General features: G+C 45.4%; 2 protein-coding genes across 2 annotated transcripts in view; one reads left to right on the top strand and one right to left on the bottom strand.

The window, feature by feature from the left end:
- The window catches only part of LOC139400767 (replication timing regulatory factor 1), a 29,486-nt gene extending 10,443 nt beyond the window's left edge, over window positions 1-19,043 (top strand). Inside the window, exons 13-34 of the mRNA XM_071145418.1 lie at window positions 273-335; window positions 1,221-1,324; window positions 1,614-1,700; window positions 2,098-2,171; window positions 2,289-2,469; window positions 2,681-2,788; window positions 6,021-6,170; window positions 6,316-6,415; window positions 6,535-6,839; window positions 7,616-7,818; window positions 8,015-8,108; window positions 8,198-8,329; window positions 8,574-8,716; window positions 8,881-8,970; window positions 9,061-9,121; window positions 9,317-12,775; window positions 14,557-14,688; window positions 15,155-15,241; window positions 15,504-15,619; window positions 16,454-16,607; window positions 16,804-16,927; window positions 17,258-19,043. Of these exons, the coding sequence (XP_071001519.1) occupies window positions 273-335; window positions 1,221-1,324; window positions 1,614-1,700; window positions 2,098-2,171; window positions 2,289-2,469; window positions 2,681-2,788; window positions 6,021-6,170; window positions 6,316-6,415; window positions 6,535-6,839; window positions 7,616-7,818; window positions 8,015-8,108; window positions 8,198-8,329; window positions 8,574-8,716; window positions 8,881-8,970; window positions 9,061-9,121; window positions 9,317-12,775; window positions 14,557-14,688; window positions 15,155-15,241; window positions 15,504-15,619; window positions 16,454-16,607; window positions 16,804-16,927; window positions 17,258-17,520 (6,230 nt within the window). The 3' untranslated portion in view covers window positions 17,521-19,043. The remainder of the gene's footprint in view (window positions 1-272; window positions 336-1,220; window positions 1,325-1,613; window positions 1,701-2,097; window positions 2,172-2,288; window positions 2,470-2,680; window positions 2,789-6,020; window positions 6,171-6,315; window positions 6,416-6,534; window positions 6,840-7,615; window positions 7,819-8,014; window positions 8,109-8,197; window positions 8,330-8,573; window positions 8,717-8,880; window positions 8,971-9,060; window positions 9,122-9,316; window positions 12,776-14,556; window positions 14,689-15,154; window positions 15,242-15,503; window positions 15,620-16,453; window positions 16,608-16,803; window positions 16,928-17,257) is intronic.
- The window catches only part of LOC139400756 (nebulin), an 83,870-nt gene continuing 81,267 nt past the window's right edge, over window positions 18,506-21,108 (bottom strand). The window contains exons 140-142 of the mRNA XM_071145408.1: window positions 20,161-20,301; window positions 19,808-19,911; window positions 18,506-19,497 (exon numbers count right to left, since the gene is read on the bottom strand). Of these exons, the coding sequence (XP_071001509.1) occupies window positions 19,324-19,497; window positions 19,808-19,911; window positions 20,161-20,301 (419 nt within the window). The 3' untranslated portion in view covers window positions 18,506-19,323. The remainder of the gene's footprint in view (window positions 19,498-19,807; window positions 19,912-20,160; window positions 20,302-21,108) is intronic.

Below are 21,108 nucleotides of genomic sequence, written 5' to 3' on the forward strand. Positions count from 1 at the left end.
GTGGAATAAATATCAGAATTGGGCCGCCTGTGTAAACGCACCCAGAGAGAAGTACTCTCTCCATTAAGGGGATAGGATAGCTCTGGCTTGACTTGCTGTCGTGGAAGGGCTCCCTCACATCGACTAGTAATTGGAAACCGCCTCGGAGTCATTGCTTGGGGGTGGAGGAGTTGGAAGGAATGATTGTATGTGTAGAAGTGCATGTGTGGGGGGGTTAAATGACTGTGCCACTTCATGTGGGATGACTTGCCTTTTCTCTCTATCCCCTGCAGACGCCTTGCTTTCCCTTATATGGAAGAACCTCGTCAGTTTCGTAAGCACAACGATTGATGCTGGTGAGTGCCAGGGTCCAACCACATCAGATTGGAGTTAGAGAAGAACCCCTATCATGATTTAGGCCTGCAGTCTATCCAGGAAGCTCTGTAATCTCACTCACTGATGAGCTAGTTTCAGCCGTGGCTAGCTCCTCTATAGCCATGTTACCCAAACGTCTCCTCGTTACCCCCAACCGTTCCACTTACTTTATGTATTGCAGTACTGGCACAGCTGAGTCAACTAATGAAGGGCATGGTGATCAGTTGACCAGTAGGGTCATTTATAAGTGTGCTATTACTGGAATACATCAAGTAAGTGGAATGACGAGTGGTTTGGGAAACATTGCTCCGTTGGAATGATTGAACATCATGCTGGATGAGTAATGCCATAGTTTAACCTCACTCCGTCTTCATTTAGTTGGCTACTATTGGGAAATGTTCTGTTCTGTGGCCGCTGCAATGTTGGACTGACCCTTTCAGCCATGGGGTCAGCCCTGCGGCCCCACACAGAGTACCAGAGCTGGGCCTGAGTCCTCTTTGTCAGGGGGGAGAGCAGAGACCCTAGCCTCCCCCACCCCAGGCCCTACCCCACTGTCATCAGTTTAAGTCTGAGCGGACGTCAGACTTTCGGGTCTGAAACCGCTGTGACGAGGAATGAAATCTGAGGGGCAAGACCCCAGTGATGACCTTCCAAAGAAATTACGTAAAAAGATCTCGTCTTTAATTGATAACTTTCGTCCTTGCCTCTTTCTCAAAAAGTAAATTCAAGGTCCCTCTCCTTGGACCTTCTCCAATGTGTTTTGAGAAGGTGGTGAGGAGAGAGGAAAGACCAATGGAGATCCACCCCTAGTATGTTGTCCTTGTTTGTCTCTCATCCTGTCCCTTGTACCTGTGTTACTGTGACAGCAGGCAATAAGAAGGAAAGGCAAGGCTCTGAGGTGCTGACCTTGCTGCTACAGGCTCTACAGAGCATCATCTCCTCAGAGGCCCTCCCTGCAAACAGGGCTCTGGTAAGACCTGCCTCCACCACTGTACTACCTACTCTTATTCTACTACACCTCCAACCAGGACTGGTCTTCTGGTAGCCCATGTTAGTGGAAACTAAAAGCTGAAGTCTTACTAACTTCTGTTAATGAGTCTGTGTTTTGGTCCAGGAGTTTTTCATACAAGTGTCAGTAGACCACCTTGTATGCAGATGTTCTGGATATCGCTCAATGCCCTGAAGCGCCACACTTAGCTTGTAAAAAAGTCTGCTGTAATGCTTTCAGTAGATGGTTTTCTTACTGACTCTCTCAACAGAGTCTGCTGGAATTGACAGTGAAGGGTATCCCTCAGAGAGTACTGGGATCTGCCTCTTACCAAGTGGGCAAAATGGATGTACTGAATGTGAGTTTCTGCCTCTTCTCTTTCTGTTCAGCTGTATGCAGGGTGTATCTGATTATGCTCTTGACACAGATCTAGGGTCATTGGGAAAGGCACCATGTAAGCAACAGTTTCCATACGTAATAAACTGAAATGCAGTAGGTCTATCCAGCGGCTTCCTGCTAGCTCAGACTCCTTTCTTTGTTGCACACAATGTTAAATCTGAACAATAGAAGGTTCCCTGAGACATAGCTAAAGACTCCTATGACACTGTACTGATGACAACCCTGTGACCTGCTCTATAAAGATGTCTTCTCTAGATCAGTGTAAATGAACATCCTGCAGTGTCTTTATGGGAGCCAGATGTGTTCTGAATTCTGTGTGTGGTGTGGTTACATTGTCTCGTCCGTCTCTGCCCCAGGGAACCCCAGCTCTGTTCTTGATTCTCCTGTTCTACAACCACAGTCTGGTGGCAGGCTTCGTAGAGGATGAGAGGTGGGTTTCCCCCTGTCTTACCATAAGTAAATGTAGCAGCCACATGTCTTTTTCTGGTCTTATTTGAGTTATGTCTCTGCCCCCCCCCACCACACACACACACACACACACACACAGGTTCTTCCTGTGTTTGGAGACACTGGTGAGCTGTGGTCTGTCCGGCCCCACGTCCCCCCTGGCATTTGGGGAGGCGGTCCTGGCGGCGGTTGGGCACAGCGCGGGGACTCTGGAGAACAAAGAACAGCTTTGGAGGATGTGGAGCCTGGTGGTCAACCCGCTGACTGACACCATCACACAGGTTAGAAAGGAACAAACTGTATAACTGACATCTGTACATGTCATGTAAATGCTCTAGAACTGCACTGCATGCGATGCTTGTTTGTTTAGATGCAAGAACAATTTCGCCAAGGGGTCACCTTAAACAAACTGATTTATATTTCACCTACGTGTTGCATAGATGGAGATAGAGGTGGAGGTTGGTTTAATAAGATTCTCCTCCCTTGTCACAGACCAATGAGGTGAACCAAGGGGATGCTCTGGAGCACAACTTCAGTGCTGTGCTCACTGCCCTGATGTTCCCCATCATACACCTGCTACCTGGCAAGGTTCTGCCACAGGTGAGTCTCTGAGATGGCATACTGTATCCAGACCTGCCAGCCTGCACGCATTTTGCGTACCATGCATGCAATGTGAGGTCAATGTACGCTTGTGTGGAAAAACGACCCTTAAATACACAACAGTAGGCTTCTAGTTGGCACATTGTGGTTTTTGACTCAACCGTCTGAAGTTGTTGGTGTTGGCCAAGCACATAACCACTTATTTCTTGGTTGGTTCCTTAGCTAAGGCGTCATTACGACAAAGATAGTTAGCTGCAGCGTTTAGTCCGACCTCTCTTTCGTGTCGTCTGAGATTCCCAAAGATTGGAAAGCAGCTGCGGTCATCCCCCTCTTCAAAGGGGGGGACACTCTTGACCCAAACTGCTACAGGCCTATATCTATCCTACCATGCCTTTCTAAGGTCTTCGAAAGCCAAGTCAACAAACAGATTACCGACCATTTCGAATCTCACCATACCTTCTCTGCTATGCAATATGGTTTCAGAGCTGGTCATGGGTGCACCTCAGCCACGCTCAAGGTCCTAAACGATATCTTAACCGCCATCGATAAGAAACATTACTGTGCAGCCGTATTCATTGATCTGGCCAAGGCTTTCGACTCTGTCAATCACCACATCCTCATCGGCAGACTCGACAGCCTTGGTTTCTCAAATGATTGCCTCGCCTGGTTCACCAACTACTTCTCTGATAGAGTTCAGTGTGTCAAATCGGAGGGTCTGCTGTCCGGACCTCTGGCAGTCTCTATGGGGGTGCCACAGGGTTCAATTCTTGGACCGACTCTCTTCTCTGTATACATCGATGATGTCGCTCTTGCTGCTGGTGAGTCTCTGATCCACCTCTACGCAGACGACACCATTCTGTATACTTCCGGCCCTTCTTTGGACACTGTGTTAACAACCCTCCAGGCAAGCTTCAATGCCATACAACTCTCCTTCCGTGGCCTCCAATTGCTCTTAAATACAAGTAAAACTAAATGCATGCTCTTCAACCGATCGCTACCATCACCTACCCGCCTGTCCAACATCACTACTCTGGACGGCTCTGACTTAATACGTGGACAACTACAAATACTTAGGTGTCTGGTTAGACTGTAAACTCTCCTTCCAGACCCATATCAAACATCTCCAATCCAAAGTTAAATCTAGAATTGGCTTCCTATTTCGCAACAAAGCATCCTTCACTCATGCTGCCAAACATACCCTTGTAAAACTGACCATCCTACCAATCCTCGACTTTGGCGATGTCATTTACAAAATAGCCTCCAAAACCCTACTCAACAAATTGGACGCAGTCTATCACAGTGCAATCCGTTTTGTCACCAAAGCCCCATATACTACCCACCATTGCGACCTGTACGCTCTCGTTGGCTGGCCCTCGCTTCATACTCGTCGCCAAACCCACTGGCTCCATGTCATCTACAAGACCCTGCTAGGTAAAGTCCCCCCTTATCTCAGCTCGCTGGTCACCATAGCATCTCCCACCTGTAGCACACGCTCCAGCAGGTATATCTCTCTAGTCACCCCCAAAACCAATTCTTTCTTTGGCCGCCTCTCCTTCCAGTTCTCTGCTGCCAATGACTGGAACGAACTACAAAAATCTCAAACTGGAAACACTTATCTCCCTCACTAGCTTTAAGCACCAATTGTCAGAGCAGCTCACAGATTACTGCACCTGTACATAGCCCACCTATAATTTAGCCCAAACAACTACCTCTTTCCCAACTGTATTTTATTTATTTATTTATTTTGCTCCTTTGCACCCCATTATTTTTATTTCTACTTTGCACATTCTTCCATTGCAAAACTACCATTCCAGTGTTTTACTTGCTATATTGTATTTACTTTGCCACCATGGCCTTTTTTTGCCTTTACCTCCCTTCTCGCCTCATTTGCTCACATTGTATATAGACTTGTTTATACTGTATTATTGACTGTATGTTTGTTTTACTCCATGTGTAACTCTGTGTCGTTGTATCTGTCGAACTGCTTTGCTTTATCTTGGCCAGGTCGCAGTTGTAAATGAGAACTTGTTCTCAACTTGCCTACCTGGTTAAATAAAGGTTAAATATTTTTTTTTTTAAAAAGTCAACTAAGCGAGAACACTTTCTAGCCTGCACATGCTTTGATATTTGCAACAGTAGAATGAGCAAGCGCATGGACAAGCAGAAACGATAATGTAGGCCTATGTTAATGAATCAGTTCTTGATCAGTCCTCTTAATATAGCTGTAGGCCTATGTCAACAGTAGGCTGCGGATGTGATAGTCAGTTCACCAATGACAAGGCATGTTGAAAGAATGGTATCCTAGTTGTCAGACCTAACTAGATGGATGAGGTTGGGGATGGAGAACTGAAACAAGCTCATACAGGCCTAGTTCAGGTGTTTCATATTCCAGATAGCCAACAGTAAGCTAGACTACGACAACATTCAGAAGAAGCCAGTGAACATTTTCACCAGACTATCCAGATAGAGATACCTGTTAGAATAATCATTACCCCTACATTTAACCTAGAAAACTGAACGTGTCATTGAGACCACCTGAATTTAATTTAGCGTCAAACAAAACATATATGTTGGGTACATTGTTTGATATGTAAGACTTTCAAGAAATGTCCGTTTAAAAAAAATAATAATAAAAAAAAAAATGCTCCAACTTCCTGAGGGGAGAAGTTGACTGACCCCCACCCAACCAACCTTAATCTTACATCAGCACCATGTTGTCAGGAAATCCTAGGGAGAGCCCTGATGTGTACATTTTAAACGTATTTCTAGTTGGCTGCCATAGAACAACCAAGTACCCATAAGTCTAGACTACTATTCATACTGAGGCAGTCTGCCAACACCATTGTTGGGCAAAAAATCTGTGCATTTGCCTATGATTTGAGCGGTGTGGGTGTCGCACGTGCGCAGTTGTGGTGGCCGGGGGGTGCCGGCGCCGTGCTGAAGTGGTAAAAATAGGTTGGCAGGTCTGCTTATCTTTTAAAAGATCATGCTATAGGATTCTCAAATAAACCACAGTTGAACCTATTGAGGGCGTTGCTCTAATTTTCAGTCATTTCAAGTGAAGTACCATACTGTCAGTGTGATCTGAGTGGATCAGTTTGAGAAAGTCGAGGAGGCGAAGATTCGCTAATCTCATAATGAGGGCTGGAATGCAGGGTAGTTTGAAGATATGTGATTCTGCGTTGTCCCACTGCAACGTGCTCAATCTGAAACATGCTTTCTGCCTCTGTAGATGACTCAGAAGGCCATGCTGGGTACGTGGTGCAGGCTGTATAAGGTGTTTGCCCGCTGCTCTGCCCTGGTGGCCACCGCCGAGGAGAACGTCTGCTGTGAGGAGCTGTGTGTCAAGATGGCTGCCATATTGGACAGAAAGGCTCTGAAGGTAAGCAAAGAGGGGACCGCTGCGCTGTACCCAACACCCAATGGTTATCTAATTTACCAGAGTTGGTAGCCTTTTGATGAATACTCTGGTCCAGTAGTTTGTTCAGATTCATTGAGCGTTCCATGACCATTTGTTTATTCTCCAGGTTCCAGCAACGTTGCATGCGGTTGCTAACATCCTCCTGGTCATCGCTGAGAGTGCAGACTTCTCTCCCTACACACCACAGTTCCAGCAGAAGATGAAATGTAAGATGCTTTTAGCACTGTTTTAACCCGATTTTAAAAACCTGTTTTTATCACAAATGCAAGGTGTGTTTTAACTCAATGGGCTTGATGTTTACTTACCCTCCCCTCGTCCCTTCCAGCTCCCCACACCCATCTAACCTGGGTGCGTAAGAAAAGCAAGGCGCTGGGGAACCTGTATACCTTCCAGACCCTGCTGGTTCAATCCCTTGAGACCTTCAATGCACTGGAGGCCCCTGAGACGGCCCCTAATGGTACAGGCCTAGCCCTGGTCTCCATCCTCTCAATCTTGTTCTCTAATCTGTCTCTGGGTACAGCCATCCAGGAGGCCCTGGCCTCTCTCTCACATCCCCTCGTAGCCCTCTATGAACAGGCTGGGAGGACTCCAAATGAGCAGCGCAAATGTACCTCAAGTCTTGGAGCAAAGGTGTGTTGAAATGTTTTCCATTTCGTTTCTTTATCTGTACTGAAATGGATCTCTATATAAACTACTGCATTAATGTTATATACTGAATAGAAATATAAATGCAACAATTTCAACGATTTTACTGGATTAATGTTCATATACGGAAACCGGTCAATTGAAATGCATTCATTAGGCCCTAATCTATGGATATCACATGACTGGGCAGGAGCGCAGCCATGGGTGTGGGCCTTTGAGGGTATAGGCCCACACACTTGGGAGCCAGGCCAATCAGAATTAGATTTTCCCCACAAAAGGGCTTTATTACAGACAGAAATACTCCTCACTTTCATCACTTGTCCGGATGGCTGGTCTCAGACAATCCCGCAGGTGAAGAAGCAAGGTCTTTGTTTTTGAGGCCGGTTGGACGTACTGGCAAATTCTCTAAAACCGAATTGGTAGAGAAATGAACATTAAATTGTCTGGCAACATTTCTGGTGGACATTGCTGCAGTCAACAAGCCTGTTGCACGCTCCCTCAAAACTGACCAAACTTGTTGATATGCCACACCTGTCAGGTGGATGGATTATCTTGGCAAAGGAGAAATGCTCACGAGCTGGGATGTTAACAGATTTGTGAGAAATATTCTTGCTGCGTATTTAGCATTTCTGGGATTTTTTTAAAGTTCAGCTCTAACCACGTTTACATTGATTCTTTTGATTCTTTGCATGCTTCATATATTTAACCGATCATCTGTGTCTGGGTGCTAGTCTCACTGTAAGTGTGTTCTTTCCCTGCAGCTGGAGAAGCTCCTGAGTGATGTCTTGGGGTGCCTGCAGATCCGTTCAGCCCTGGCCTATGATGATGAGCTGCTCTCCCTGCTGTCCCCCTTGCTCTGTGTCCTGTTCCTCCATCGGCGCAAGCAGGTCCGCTCCTTAGCTACACAGTTCTGGAATGCAACCTTCGCCAACACTCTGGTCCTCGTCTATCCAGAGGAACTCAAGTAAGAATCTGTTTGGATGTTAAGATGAGACATATTATATTTATGGGGTGATTTCCTGGACCAATAGCATATTCAGTGGAGGATCGCCAATAAAACTGCTTTTAAAGTCCAGCAATGTATTTAATCTGGGTCCTGAAAACTGGCCCTAAACTGACCCTAAAAGGTTTTCATGTTTGCTAATGTTTGTTTTTTCCAGGCCGGTGTTGAGCCAGGTGAAGCAGAACACTCCTATCATTCTACCTGGATTTCAGTCTGTTGAAGTTCCAGATGAACTCAGTGGACAGTCCTCGGTGAGTGTTTTCCCTGTTGAATAAGTCAAATCGGAGCAGGTTTCATATGAATGGTGTAATAATCCCTGGATTATGTTTTGTGGATGCAGAGTGAGAGCTCTCAGCTGGAGACCAAACTGAGTGGAGTACAGGTCACTTCTGGGGTGAAGAGGGACTCTCTACTGCCCAGGGCTGAGGAGATAAAGGACAGGAACTCCAAGACCTCTACCAAGCCCGTCTCTGTAAGTGCTGCTTTTACCCAGTCATTTTCCGTGTATGAATTCCATTTCAATTCCCCACATTGAGGAAAAATGGAATTGACTCAATTTAAATGGAATTCTTTATTCTCTGAACCCCATGACCAAATCTTGTGCTCGGCAGCTTTTATATTCTTACAAAGGCCATCAAAACACAGTAAGTTGTTTCTATTGCCACCATTTGCCATCAGCATCATATTAGAGCTGACTTTTATTCTCTCCCTATCAGACAAAACTTGATTTTGGTTCTCACAAGCTGCCTCGTAGAGAGGAACTGGAGGAGCAGGCCTCGATAGACTTTGTGTTCATCCCCCCTGAGACCAAGGAGAGAGTTCTCACTGAGCACCAGAAAGAGGTCAAGAGAACCAAAAGGTCAGTTTCGGGCCAATCAACTTTGTTAATTTACTCTTTATTTAACCAGGAAGTCTCTTTACGTCTTCTCTTTTTTTATTTTTGCCTTTAGACAAATCAACAAAGTTTAGAAATGCTTACATTTTCTCACTGTATAATGCTTTTGTATGGGTTTTATTCTAAAGGGTTGACATCCCTGCCATGTACAACAACCTGGATGCTTCCCTTGATACCACAGTCTTCACCCAGTACACACAGAGTCAGGAGGAATCACTGTAAGTAGTTGGCTGCTGCCGTTACACTGAATACCACTAATCTATCAACGTTGGGAGACACAATGGTTAAAACGTGAATATCTTTTTCAGGGACAAATTACCAGCAGATGAGCAAGCCGAAGATGCAGCTAAAGATGAGGGTAAAGCAGAGGTAAAGAGAATCTAACAACAAAGTTCATTGTTACATTTGCCCCGGAGTTCTGAATTCTGAATTATAATTTTTTTGCCCTGATGAACTGTTTTCATTGAAATTAAAACATAGAAGCCATCAAAGCTAACAGCATTTTCCTCAAACGCAAAAGAAAGTGAAAATACAAATCAAATGTCTGCATTCTTTTCTCCACAGGGTAACGTGGAACGGGATGAAGCTTCTGAGGTTTTGGCAAAAGACACCCAGGAATATATCAGTCCAACCAATGAGATGGCAGAACCGGCAATGGAAGAGGAGCCTCCTGAGGAAGTACTTCCTGAGTCTGCAGACGTTTCCATGGAGGATGCCAACGAAGATGTTCCATTGGAGGACTCCGATGTTGCCATGGAGTCTAGAGAAGAGGGCACCAGCCCAATTGTTTCTGGCGGCTCTGATATCATCTCGGGGACACCTAAGAAACACAACAGTCGTCGCCAGTCCTTCATCACTCTGGAGAAGTATGCTGAGGGGAAGCCTGCTAGTCCTGCCAACGTGGTGAAGTTTACAGGCCCCCTCACCAGGACCTTGAACAGCCAGGAGCAGGAGCCTGCCTCTCAGAAACCATCGGCAGAGATTGAGGCTGACACAGATCGACAGGACTCCCAGGAGACTGAACAAGTAAGACACAAAAGCTCCAGGAACGAGTCTTTCCTAAAGGAGGAAAAGGAACACGAATCTTCAGAAAACAGAAAGGAATCTGAAGTTGAGATAATCGCTGAGAAACAGTCAAGTGAAACCACAGAGGACGATGTCATCCCAGACACCCAGACTCAGGTGGAAGTACTGAAGGAAGTTCCAGTTCCTGCAGTTGAAGAAGTAATGGGAAACAACAGTCAGGAAGAAGAGGAATCTAAAGGTCTTTTGGAAGATTATACCAGCTCCCAGTCCACTCTGAGCCAAGGTGAACCAAGGCGGTCCGGACGGCGGAGGAGTAGGCCGCTGAGACCAGGAGAGGACACAGAGGAACGAGATGATCTAGACAAACAGAGGAAGAAGTCTCAACCTGGAGAGGATGTGAGTCAAACTGATTCACCAAAGACTACTCCCTCTCTTGCCAGTCCAACTGATAGTCAGTCACAAGGTAGAGCCAGTAGGAGAAGTAAGCTGGCTGTTGAGGAGGATGGTGGAAAAGACAAGCTGAGAAAGAGAAGTCACAAGGAAGTGAGTGAATTGAGTCAATCAAATTCACAGGTTGCCACACCTTCACCTGCTGGTGATAGCAACAGCCTATCACAGGGTTGGAGGAGCAACAAATTGGTCAGGGAATCAGAAGAGCTGGTAAAAGACAAACGGAAGAGGAGAGGTGTTGCAAAGGAAGAGCTCAGTCAAAGTGACTCCCTAACGGTCACTGCCTCTGATAATGATAGCCAATCACAGAGTAGACGTAGTCAGAGGAGTAAGCTGGCTGTGGAAGTAGAGGATGATGGCAATCAGAAACAAAAGGGTGGTAGGGCTCAGAAGGAGAAGCCAAGTCAAACAGATTCACATGTAGCCAAACCATCTCAACTAGAGAGTCAGTCCCAGGGTAGAACAAGCAGGAGCAAGGCCGTCAGTGATTCGGAGGAGTTCGATCTCCCAGACAAGGTTGAAAAGCAGGATCCTACTGAGGAGGAGCAAAGCCAACGTGATTCTCAGATGGCCACACGATCTCCTGCTGCTCAAACAGGAGATGAACAATCACAGGGTATATCAAGCGGGAGGAGTAAATTGGTCACACAGTCCGAAGAACAGGGTAAAGACAAACAGAGAAGAGTTGGCACGGAAAACACACTCTGTCAAATTGACTCAAAGATCACCACACCTTCAGCCACTCCAAAATATAGCCAGTCACAGGGTAGAGCGAGCAGGAAAAGCAAGGTGCCCCTTGAAGTGGCTGAGTTGGAGGACAAAACAAGTCCAAATGTGGCCACTGATTCAGCAGCAGCACCCGAGATGAGCCAGACTGATTCTCAGGTCACTCCTTCCGCCACCAGACAAACAGACAGCCAGCCGAGGCCCAGAGGCAGATCCAGTAAGAGAAGCAAGTTAGAGGAACAGTTGAAGGCCAGCAGCAGCCCTATGCCAACCCCTACCATAGAGACTCATAGCTCCCAGGTGGCAGACCAGGCTGGAACACAGGAATCCCCCCAAGGAAGCAGAAGGACTACGAGACGGAGAGCTTCTCAGGGCTTACTGTCCTCCAACGTGGAGGAGTCAGACACTTCAGAGACCCGGGAGGATGCCCAGAAACCCAAGAAGAGAGGCAGGAATCCCAAATCCACCGAAGCTCTTCAAAGCCCACTTGCTACTGTTGGATCAGGAGAGCCAGTGGCTTACCTAGAGATCCCAATGGATCTTTCTGAATCTTCTCTAAAGTCTGAATCTGAAAAGTCAGACTTGCAAAACCCATTGAGTGAGGCCTTAGAAGTTAAGATTCCTCAGGATGTGGATGAAACCATTAAAAGTATCAACTCCCTTAAACCTGTTATGGATGTTCTGAAACTTCCTCTGATAACAAAGAACAATATGGGGCAAAGGGAGGATAACACTGAGATGGTAGATATAGAGGGTGAGTGTGAGAATACCAAGCTGCCTTCTCAATTGATCGACTCTTCGTTCAAATCTGATCTAGAACAACTTAAGAGTCAGCATTTTTGCATATCCCCACGGAAGAACCTCAAAACAGTCTCTTCTCAGGAGGGTGTTCATAGTGACTTTGGGTGTGAAGGGCCAACACAGCTCCAAAATAAGCTCCTCACTGACTCTGAGCAGGCCAACTCTCCAGTGCCTTCCGCTGATGGAAATTCATTCTCAGGATATGAAAGTGTATTACTTGAACCAAACAAACTATGCACCCCTCCCATCTCCATTGCTCTCCCCACAGATGCTTCACCCAGCGAAGCTGCAGAGGAGAAACTGAGCCTTAGTCTTCAGGTTGCTGAGTCTTCAGGGGAGAAGCTTGTAGATGTGCCGAAGCCTGTGACTGTGTCCAGTGAGGAGGTGACAGAGGAGCAGATGGGAGAAGACAAGGAGAACCGACATCCAGAGTCTACTAACAATGTTCTAGAGGAGGACCAACCAGAAGATGATGTTTTCATGTCTATTGTGCATACCCAACCAGAGGGTTTCAATGGCTTAGATGAGGAGCAACAGGAGGAGCAGTACACATGTATTAAAGAAGGCCAGCCAGAATCTGACAACACCTCTACTAGGACCAGAGAAAATGACACAGAGCCTCAGGCAAACAACGTTCAAGATATCACTCCTCTCCAAGAGAGGGCAAAAATGGATACGGTTCCAAGTCTTGAGTGTGAAGAAGAGGACGGTGAAGAAACTCAGCTAGACAATAATGACCTAGCTTTACATCCTCTAGACTCTGTTGCCCCTCTGACCTTCGACACTTGCGAAGCACCAGTGCCTCTACATCATTCAAGTACTTCTAAAGACGTGTTGTGCCAAAACTCGCCTCCCAAGCAGAAGGGTTTGGAGGCTATGATGGGTTTGGAGGTGGGCCAGAGCCCCAGCAGTGGCAGGATTAGGGGAATGTGGACTCCCTCAGCCTCCCCCTCCACCTCTATACTGAAGAAGGGACAGAAAAGGCCAATAGAAGAGGAGAGTTCTTCACCTTTCACTAAGGTAACATGATCCTGTGTACTTAATCTATGAAGATTTACACAAATCAGACTGTGGTTACAATGCGTTCTTTATGATACATTTACAGTCCATTCAGAAAGTATTCAGACCCCTTGACTTTTTCCACATTTTGTTACGTTACATCCTTATTCTATAATGGATCAAATAGTTTTTTCCCCTTGTCAATCGACACACTACCCCACTAAGCAAAAAGAGGTTTTTAGACATGTTTGCAAACGTGTTACTTAAACAAAAATGGAAATATCACATTTACGTAAGTATTTGGACACTACTCTGTACTTTGTTGAAGCACCTTTGGCAGCGATTACAGCCTCGAGTCTTATTGGGTATGACGCTACAAGCTTGGCACACCTCTATTTGGGGAGTTTCTCCTATTTTTCTCTGCAGATCCTCTTGAGCTTTGTCAGGTTGGATGGGGAGCATTGTTGCACAGCTATTTTCAGGTCTCTACAGAGAGGTTAGATTTGGTCCGGGCTCTGGCTGGGCCACTCAAGAATATTCAGGAACTTGTCCCGATGCCACTCCTGCGTTGTCTTGGCTGTGTGCTTAGGGTCGTTGTCCTGTTGGAAGATGAACCTTTGCCCCAGTCTGAGTGCTCTGGAGCAGGTTTTCATCAAGGATCTCTGTAATTTGCTCCATTCATCTTTCCCTCGATCCTGACCAGTCTCCCTAGCCCTGCTGCTGAAAAACATGGTGGGGATGGTGCCAGGTTTCCTCCAGACGTGATGCTTGGCATTCAGGCCAAATAATTCAATCTTGGTTTCATCAGACAAGATAATATTGTTTATTTTGGTCTGTGAGTCTTTAGGTGCCTTTTGGCAAACTCCAAGCGGGCTGTCATGTGCCTTTTACTAAGGAATGGCTTCCGTCTGGCCACTCTACCATAAATGCCTGATTGGTGGAGTGCTGCAGAGATGGTTGTCTTTCTGGAAGATTCTCCCAGAGTGACCATTGGGTTCTTGGTCACCTCCTTGACCAAGGCCCTTCTCCCCCAATTGCTCAGTTTGGCCGGGCGACCAGCTCTAGCGTCTCGGTGCTTCCAAACTTATTTCATTTAAATTAAAAATGATGGAGGCCACTGTGTTCTTGGGGACCTTCGATGCTGCAGACATTTTTAGTACCCTTTCCAGATCTGGGGCGGCAGGTAGCCTTGGGGTTCAAGCGTTGGACTAGTAATCGAAAGTCTGCAAGATCGAATCCCCGAGCTGACAAGGTAAATAATCTGTTGTTCTGCCCCTGAACAAGGCAGTTAACCCACTGGTCCTAGGCCGTCATTGAAAATAAGAATTTGTTCTTAACTGACTTGCCTAGTTAAATAAAGGTTAAAAAAATAAACAGGTGGACTCCAATCATGTTGTAGAAATATTTCAAGGATGATCAATGGAAACAGGATGCACCTGAGCTCAATTTCGAGTCTCATAGCAAAGGGGCTGAATGCTTATATGTAAATAAGCATTTATTTTTAATACATTTACAAACATTTCTAAAGTTGTTTTGTCATTATGGGGTATTGTGTGTAGATTTGAGGATTTAAAAAATATATATATTAAGACATTTTAGAATAAGGCTTTAATGTAACAGTGGGAAAACTAAAGGGGTCGGTATACTTTCCGAAGGCACTGTATGCATTTATTAGAATTATCTGCATTTCACTAAATCATTATGAATTGAAAATTACATTCGGTTGAAGAGAAACCTTGATGTATCTAGAATGGCATTAGCAGGTTCTGAAAACCAGTGTTAAATGAATCTATATTTTGCAGTCTCGACGAGTATCATTTGCCGACCCAATCCAACACCAGGAGCTGGCAGATGACATTGACCGTCGCAGCCCTATCATCCGATCCAGCTCCCCAAGAGCCAAAACTGCCAGCAGTAGCATCACTCAGCCTAAGGTATATGATCCACTAGTGATGTTTATTAAATGTCATTTGATATACTTTGCACAAAATCCTTATAGGTTTGATTTAGGGTCAAGTATGTGCCACTTGGACTTTCGTGTAAATCATTCATCGTCATCAATGGGAGACCGTGTGTAGAATGTTAGTTAATCATGCAGATATCAAGTGAGAATACCACTCTATAAGGGGCCACAGATTAACAACTTTGCCTTTCCTTTTTTTGATGTCTTACATTTAGACTCTTAGCCTGACCTAACCTAACCTAACCTGACCTGACCTAACCTAACCTAACCTAACCTGACCTGACCTGACCTGACCTGACCTGACCTGACCTGACCTGACCTGACCTGACCTAACCTAACCTAACCTGACCTGACCTGACCTAACCTGACCTGACCTAACCTAACCTAACCTAACCTAACCTAACCTAACCTAACCTAACCTCTGCTCTATATTGCAGTACATCACAACACCAACAAAGGGCCTAATGATCCTTAGTCCACGCAATCTCCGCAGCCCGGGGTACAAGAGCTCCAAGAAATGCCTGGTATGTTTCCCCAGCTAGACAGGTAGTACCCAAGTTATTTTCAGACACCATCATAAATGCAACACGGTTGACCTTTTTTTAAATCCAAATTCAATCCTTTTTAACCAAATGTATCCAATTATAGAAACCTTATTATCAAGAACAAGGACATTCATTTTACTACATTCAGAAATGCATGATTGTTGTGCATCATATTTTTGAAGAACAAGTACATGAGTCCAATTCTTTTGATCAGTGGCTGACTTGATGAATGTTGTTTCAGATCTCAGAGATGAGCCGGGAGCCGAGGCCCATCCCTAAGGACTGTGTGTACCCGGCCCTGGTCAGCTGTTCTACGCCTGTGGAGGCGGTACTGCCTCAGATCACCTCCAACATGTGGTGAGGACATAAATCCCTATATGATGGAACATTTTTCTGGCTGGCTAAATCTGACATACTAGCTCGGTTTCCATCCAATTGACAACAGATTTTCATGTGAATATTCTAAAATCTGCATAAAAACAATGTGTGCATTTTCCCACCAGATGTGTCCATCAAATTGATTTGTGGATAAAATGCAGTGTGTTGATGACGTAGTGTGCATAAAAAATAACTTTTGCGATTTAATGTACCCAGAAAGAAAAAAATGCCTACATGATGAGATGATTATGGACGAGAGAGCGAGATTCTTTTTAGTTGTCAAACGGCAGCCAGATCATCATGTCACCAGAATAAGACCCTCAATATTTAGGTTTATTTAACAGGGACAATGCAAATAAATCTACATTTCCGGCAACCTTTTAATACGTAAACTAAATGTTGGATAAGAAAAGACGGGCCTGATGGAAACAGAAAATTGTCTTCCAAATGTCGACAAAACAATATGCTAGACAACATGGGATCTTTGTGTGTTGGTAAAATTAATTAAGCGAGAAATGATGGCGGAAACGCCTTTATGCGCAAATATTGATATAAAACCATCATATTGAAGTAAAGGAGATATGTTGTCTGGTCCTCCTACTACGACTCAGGAAAGCATGCAGTTTGTTAGGCTACAGATGAAATATGTTATGATGAACTTCACAGGGTGGTGAAAGTGCACAGTGATGAGCTTGATGCTCCTTTCAATAATAAGTGTTGCTGACATCCAAAACTTCATAGTGGAGAGTTTGAGATCTTTCCCCCCCAGACATGGAGAGAGATTTGTATTTATTTTTCTCTCTCTTCCTATAGGCCTCGTGGTTTTGGTCATCTTGTGCGTGCCCGTAATATCAAAACGGTTGGAGACCTCAGTGCTCTCACACCCAGCGAAATCAAGAACCTTCCCATTCGCTCCCCAAAGATCTCTAATGTGAAGACAGCACTTAAAACATACCACGAACAGCAGGTAATGTCTAAAACTTTCAAAACAGTAACTTTCCACCACCTTCTAAAAATGCAACTGAAAATGAAATCTCTTCTGTTCACCTTATCTTACCCGATAAATAATTGTCCTACATAGATTATAACTTCAGATAAAAGCCACCTGAACTGATGCCATCTGTTTGGGCTGTATCTGATTGTTTGCCTTGTCCTTGCTTCAGCGGAAGGGCCGTAGTGATGAGTTGAAGAGTTTTGAAGAGATGGAGAACATGACATCAGAGCCGGAGGAGCCAACCCTTCCTCAGAACCAGGAAGAGGAGGACAAGACTCCTGGAGAGGCCCTCGGTGAGTTCCTACCAAATACACTCCACTTTAGAAAAATGTCCTAATGATAATGTTTTTTTTTGGTGCCAAGCGATTTGAATTGAATATGTTACTTTAACAATCAATCACATGTCTAGCCCTTTTAAAAGCAACAGTTGTCACAGTGCTGTACTGTAACCCAGCCTAGGCCACAGTGGAATTACTTTTTTATTCATTTTTAGGTCACAATAACACAAAACATCTTTATATTTTTCTATAAACCTTCAATCTAGTTTAAGCGATCTGTAGTATTACTAATACCGCTCGTCTTCAGTATGTCATACATGGACTTTTCTCTGATCTCTGCTGTAGCCACAGAGATGTTGGATGAGCCAGTGTCCATGGAGCAGGGTCCAGAGGAGAGGCTGGACCAGAGCAGGCCTGACCACCAGGGGCCTGTGGGGGATCTTCTGTTAGAGGTGGAGTCCCTGGGAGCTCGTCTAGCTGGGGAGGAACTGAGCCGCTGCTCCCCTGACCAGCTTGTTCAGCTCCATGATCAGCTGGGAGGGATGATGAAGAACGTAGTGGTGCAGCTGCAGAGCAGACTACTTTCTCACAAGGACAGCGGACCCTGATCCAAACGGTCTACGGGGTTTGGATTGCATATCTTGGGAATGCCCGACGTGACGTCAATTGAGGGTGCCTATTGACATTTGTGGAGGGCGGAACGTTGGTGTTTTTAGAGATCTTATAGAGCTTTTTTTATATATGGGTGGCCAGGCCCCTCAGCCCCCATGGACTTCGAACCTGAACACTCCAATCACTGTTTTTCCTATTACACTCTTAACAGGACTGTGCTACATGTTTTTAACTCCTGTTGTCTTTGGCCTTTGTCCATGTCCTCTGATAGTTGAGGGAGGTATTTTATAAATGCTCACTGCTTTACTTTTCTTTTTAGCCTGAAAGGTTGGGTGATGATGATGATTAACTGTTGCTATGGTACGAGTGAAAGGGAAGCACGGTCTCTGATTGGCTGTTCCAAGACTTTGCCATGAATTTACTTTTTAGCAATAAATACTGGCTAGGAAGGTGGCACCTTTTTACATTTTGCGTTCTTAAATAAAGGATGAGAACTTATGAGGGTGTATCACCAAGTGTTATTTTGGATGTATAGGGGGATGGAAAGTGAATGTTCCATAAGCTCATGCCATAGCAAGCTTTTATTTAACTAGGCATGTCAGTTAAGAACATTGTTATTTACAATGACGGCCGACACTGGGCCAATTGTGCACCGCCCTATCCCAATCACGGCCGGATGTGATACAGCTGACTGTTGCCAGTGGTGCTAGCGAATTGGAACCTCTTCTATAGTGCAACTGGATGGTATGTTGTCAAGGAGGGCGATAAAGTGTGTTGACGAGGCTCGAACCTGGGGCCTTTCTGTCATGTTATGGACAGTTTATCCTGAGTTGTACTCAGAGGACGCTTTACTGCTAAGCTTACAAACTGATGTCGGTTTCACTGCTAACGTGTTCTCCGGTTCTGCATTTTGAACTGCATGTAATGTTACTAAATCAAAGTGAGGAGGCCACAAGATACAGAAACACAAGACAGCACTAGTGCAGAGCGTGGTGTGCTTTATTAGCTACTGATTTAAGGTATATGACCTCCTTGACCCCCAGACCTAGGTGAAACAAAACACACATGCAACTAGTGGCCAGCCTTCAGGAGGGAAGAGGCTGCTCTTTTACAACTTCAGAACGCACAACTCTTCAGAAACTGGGGTGTGAAACGCTCTGAACGTTGTAGATGGAAATACAGTGAATAGAGCTGACACGGTTCCCTATTCTCTGACAAACATTTGTTCTACACAATACATTTCTATCTGAACTTTCTGTAATGTTACATCCTGAACAGACCCATGGTTTAAGGTTAGATCATTGAGGCAATGGCTGATGCCTCGGTAAGGTTACACATCTTTGTCATTTATTTTCATCAACCCCTTGTAGACTTAGGTGATAATACAACTTTATTCTCTCCATACGTTCACTTTTACATCACAGGAAAGTTTGAATTGCATGTAGCCCATCTCTTGTGTGAAAGTTAACTTTAAAGCTTTAAGAATATTTAACTGATAAATACATTTGCCTGCAATTTACACAATGAGATTTTGTCATATTGTTATTGCGAAACAAGGTCTTGGAAGAGGTTTAACATTCGACAGTAGTCTATATATAGGTATGTTTATTTCTACGTCGTCCACAGGGGACAATATACTATAGTAGACTAATAGTTACTAAAATCTCATTTTAAGCACTAGTGTACACAAAAGGTTTACGAAGTGACAGATTCAGCTGTAGGTAGGGGCCAATCAGGGAGCCCAGTGGATGTCTCGCACACTCTGGAGGAAGGATTGGGGGGATGGGCGGGCCTTGTCTTTAGATAACCTCAACATAATTGGCCGGCAGCATGCCAGTCTTGCCTGAGCGCTGCACGGTGCCGTACATCCAACCTTCATCGATGGCCTGCACGTTTACGATGACATCACCGTCCTTAAAGGATACCTCGTCACTGTCGGCAGAGGAGTAGTCATACATGGCACGCACCGTTTTCTGAAAGGGACAAAAAAAATAGATTTTAGTCATGGTAGCTGATAAAGAAAGCAGCGGATGGTTTACTGACATCTTTTTTTCAAATCCATTTTTGGAACAAAGTAGTGCACAACATCCCACCAAATGGATTTTGCCAAAAAACTCCCAACACAGGCCTCCTTGTTTTTCTGGCATCTCCCTTCCCAATGTGGAGGCAATAAAATGTCTAAATCTGTTTCACAGTCAGTCAGCAGCCGCCAACAAACTGAGGACTGGTTGCCATGGTAATGACCTTTTTCCTGTGAGCGTGGTACATGGGTACAGTACTCACCCCGGTGGTGGAGGGGTGGGAGGGGACAGAGGACACTGTGGTCTGCTGGGTGGCTACAGAGGAAGACCTCTGCTGCAGCTCCACGGTCTTGGTGTGTGTGTAGCCTGCAGGAGATAGGAAAGACATTAGTCAAGTCAGCCGTCAAAGTTAGGATGAGGGTTAGTTATGGATACTTCTACCAAAGAGGAGTGGGCACAGGGTACTGACTATACAAAGTATTGATGAGGTTTGAATATATAGGTCTTAAATCCATGTGGACACTTAAACTTCCAAGTGGTCCAAAGTGGTTTGGTGGTGTGATATCTAAACTTGGTTGTGAGTGAGCAGAGGAGGACCTACTACAGTAGACCTACCCATAGAGGGGAGAGTGAAGCCGTTGCTGTACAGCGACATGTGGTGTCCTGGGTCCTCAGACACCTCAGACTTCTCATCGCCAACACCACTCATAGCACTGGTAGAGCGGGAGTGCTCCTTGCTACGTCGCTGGGCTTGGACTGTCAGATAAGGAATGTCATGGGTTGAATAATTTTTGTATTTGTATTTTAAGCTACAGGTAACTGCCAACATAATGGAAACGCGTGAGTAAATGAGGGTTCTGTAGTCCCCGCCACGTAATTGGCCGGCAGCATGCCAGTCCCCTCCAAGCTCATCACAAACCTGGGGACCCAGGGACTGAACACCTCCCTCTGCAACTGTATCCTGTACTTCCTGACGAGCCGGCCCCAGGCATTGAGGGTAGGCAACAACACCTCTGCCAAGCTGGCCCTCAACACGGGGGCCCCTCAGGGGTGTGTGCTTAGTTCCCTCCTGTACTCCCTGTTCACTCACGACTGCGTGGCTAAGCATGATTCCAACACCATCATCAAGTTTGCTGACGACAAGAAGGTGGTAGGCCTGATCACCGATGGTGATGAGACCGCATACAGAGAGGAGGTCAGAGACCTAGCAGTGTGGTGCTGGGACAACAACCTCTCCCTCAATGTCAGTCAGACCAAGGAGCTGAACGTGGACGACAGCAGAAAGAAAGGAGCGCATGCCCACATGGACAGGTCACATTGATCTGGTACTCCTTGTATATAGCTCCACATTGATCTGGTACTGGTACTCCTTGTATATAGGTCCACATTGATCTGGTACTGGTACTCCCCGTATATAGCTCCACATTGATCTGGTACTCCCCGTATATAGCTCCACATTGATCTGGTACTGGTACTCCCCGTATATAGCTCCACATTGATCTGGTACTCACCGTATATAGCTCCACATTGATCTGGTACTGGTACTCCTTGTATATAGCTCCA

The sequence above is a fragment of the Oncorhynchus clarkii genome, chromosome 3 (genome assembly GCF_045791955.1).
Source record: "Oncorhynchus clarkii lewisi isolate Uvic-CL-2024 chromosome 3, UVic_Ocla_1.0, whole genome shotgun sequence".
Classification (NCBI taxonomy): Eukaryota; Metazoa; Chordata; class Actinopteri; order Salmoniformes; family Salmonidae; genus Oncorhynchus; species Oncorhynchus clarkii.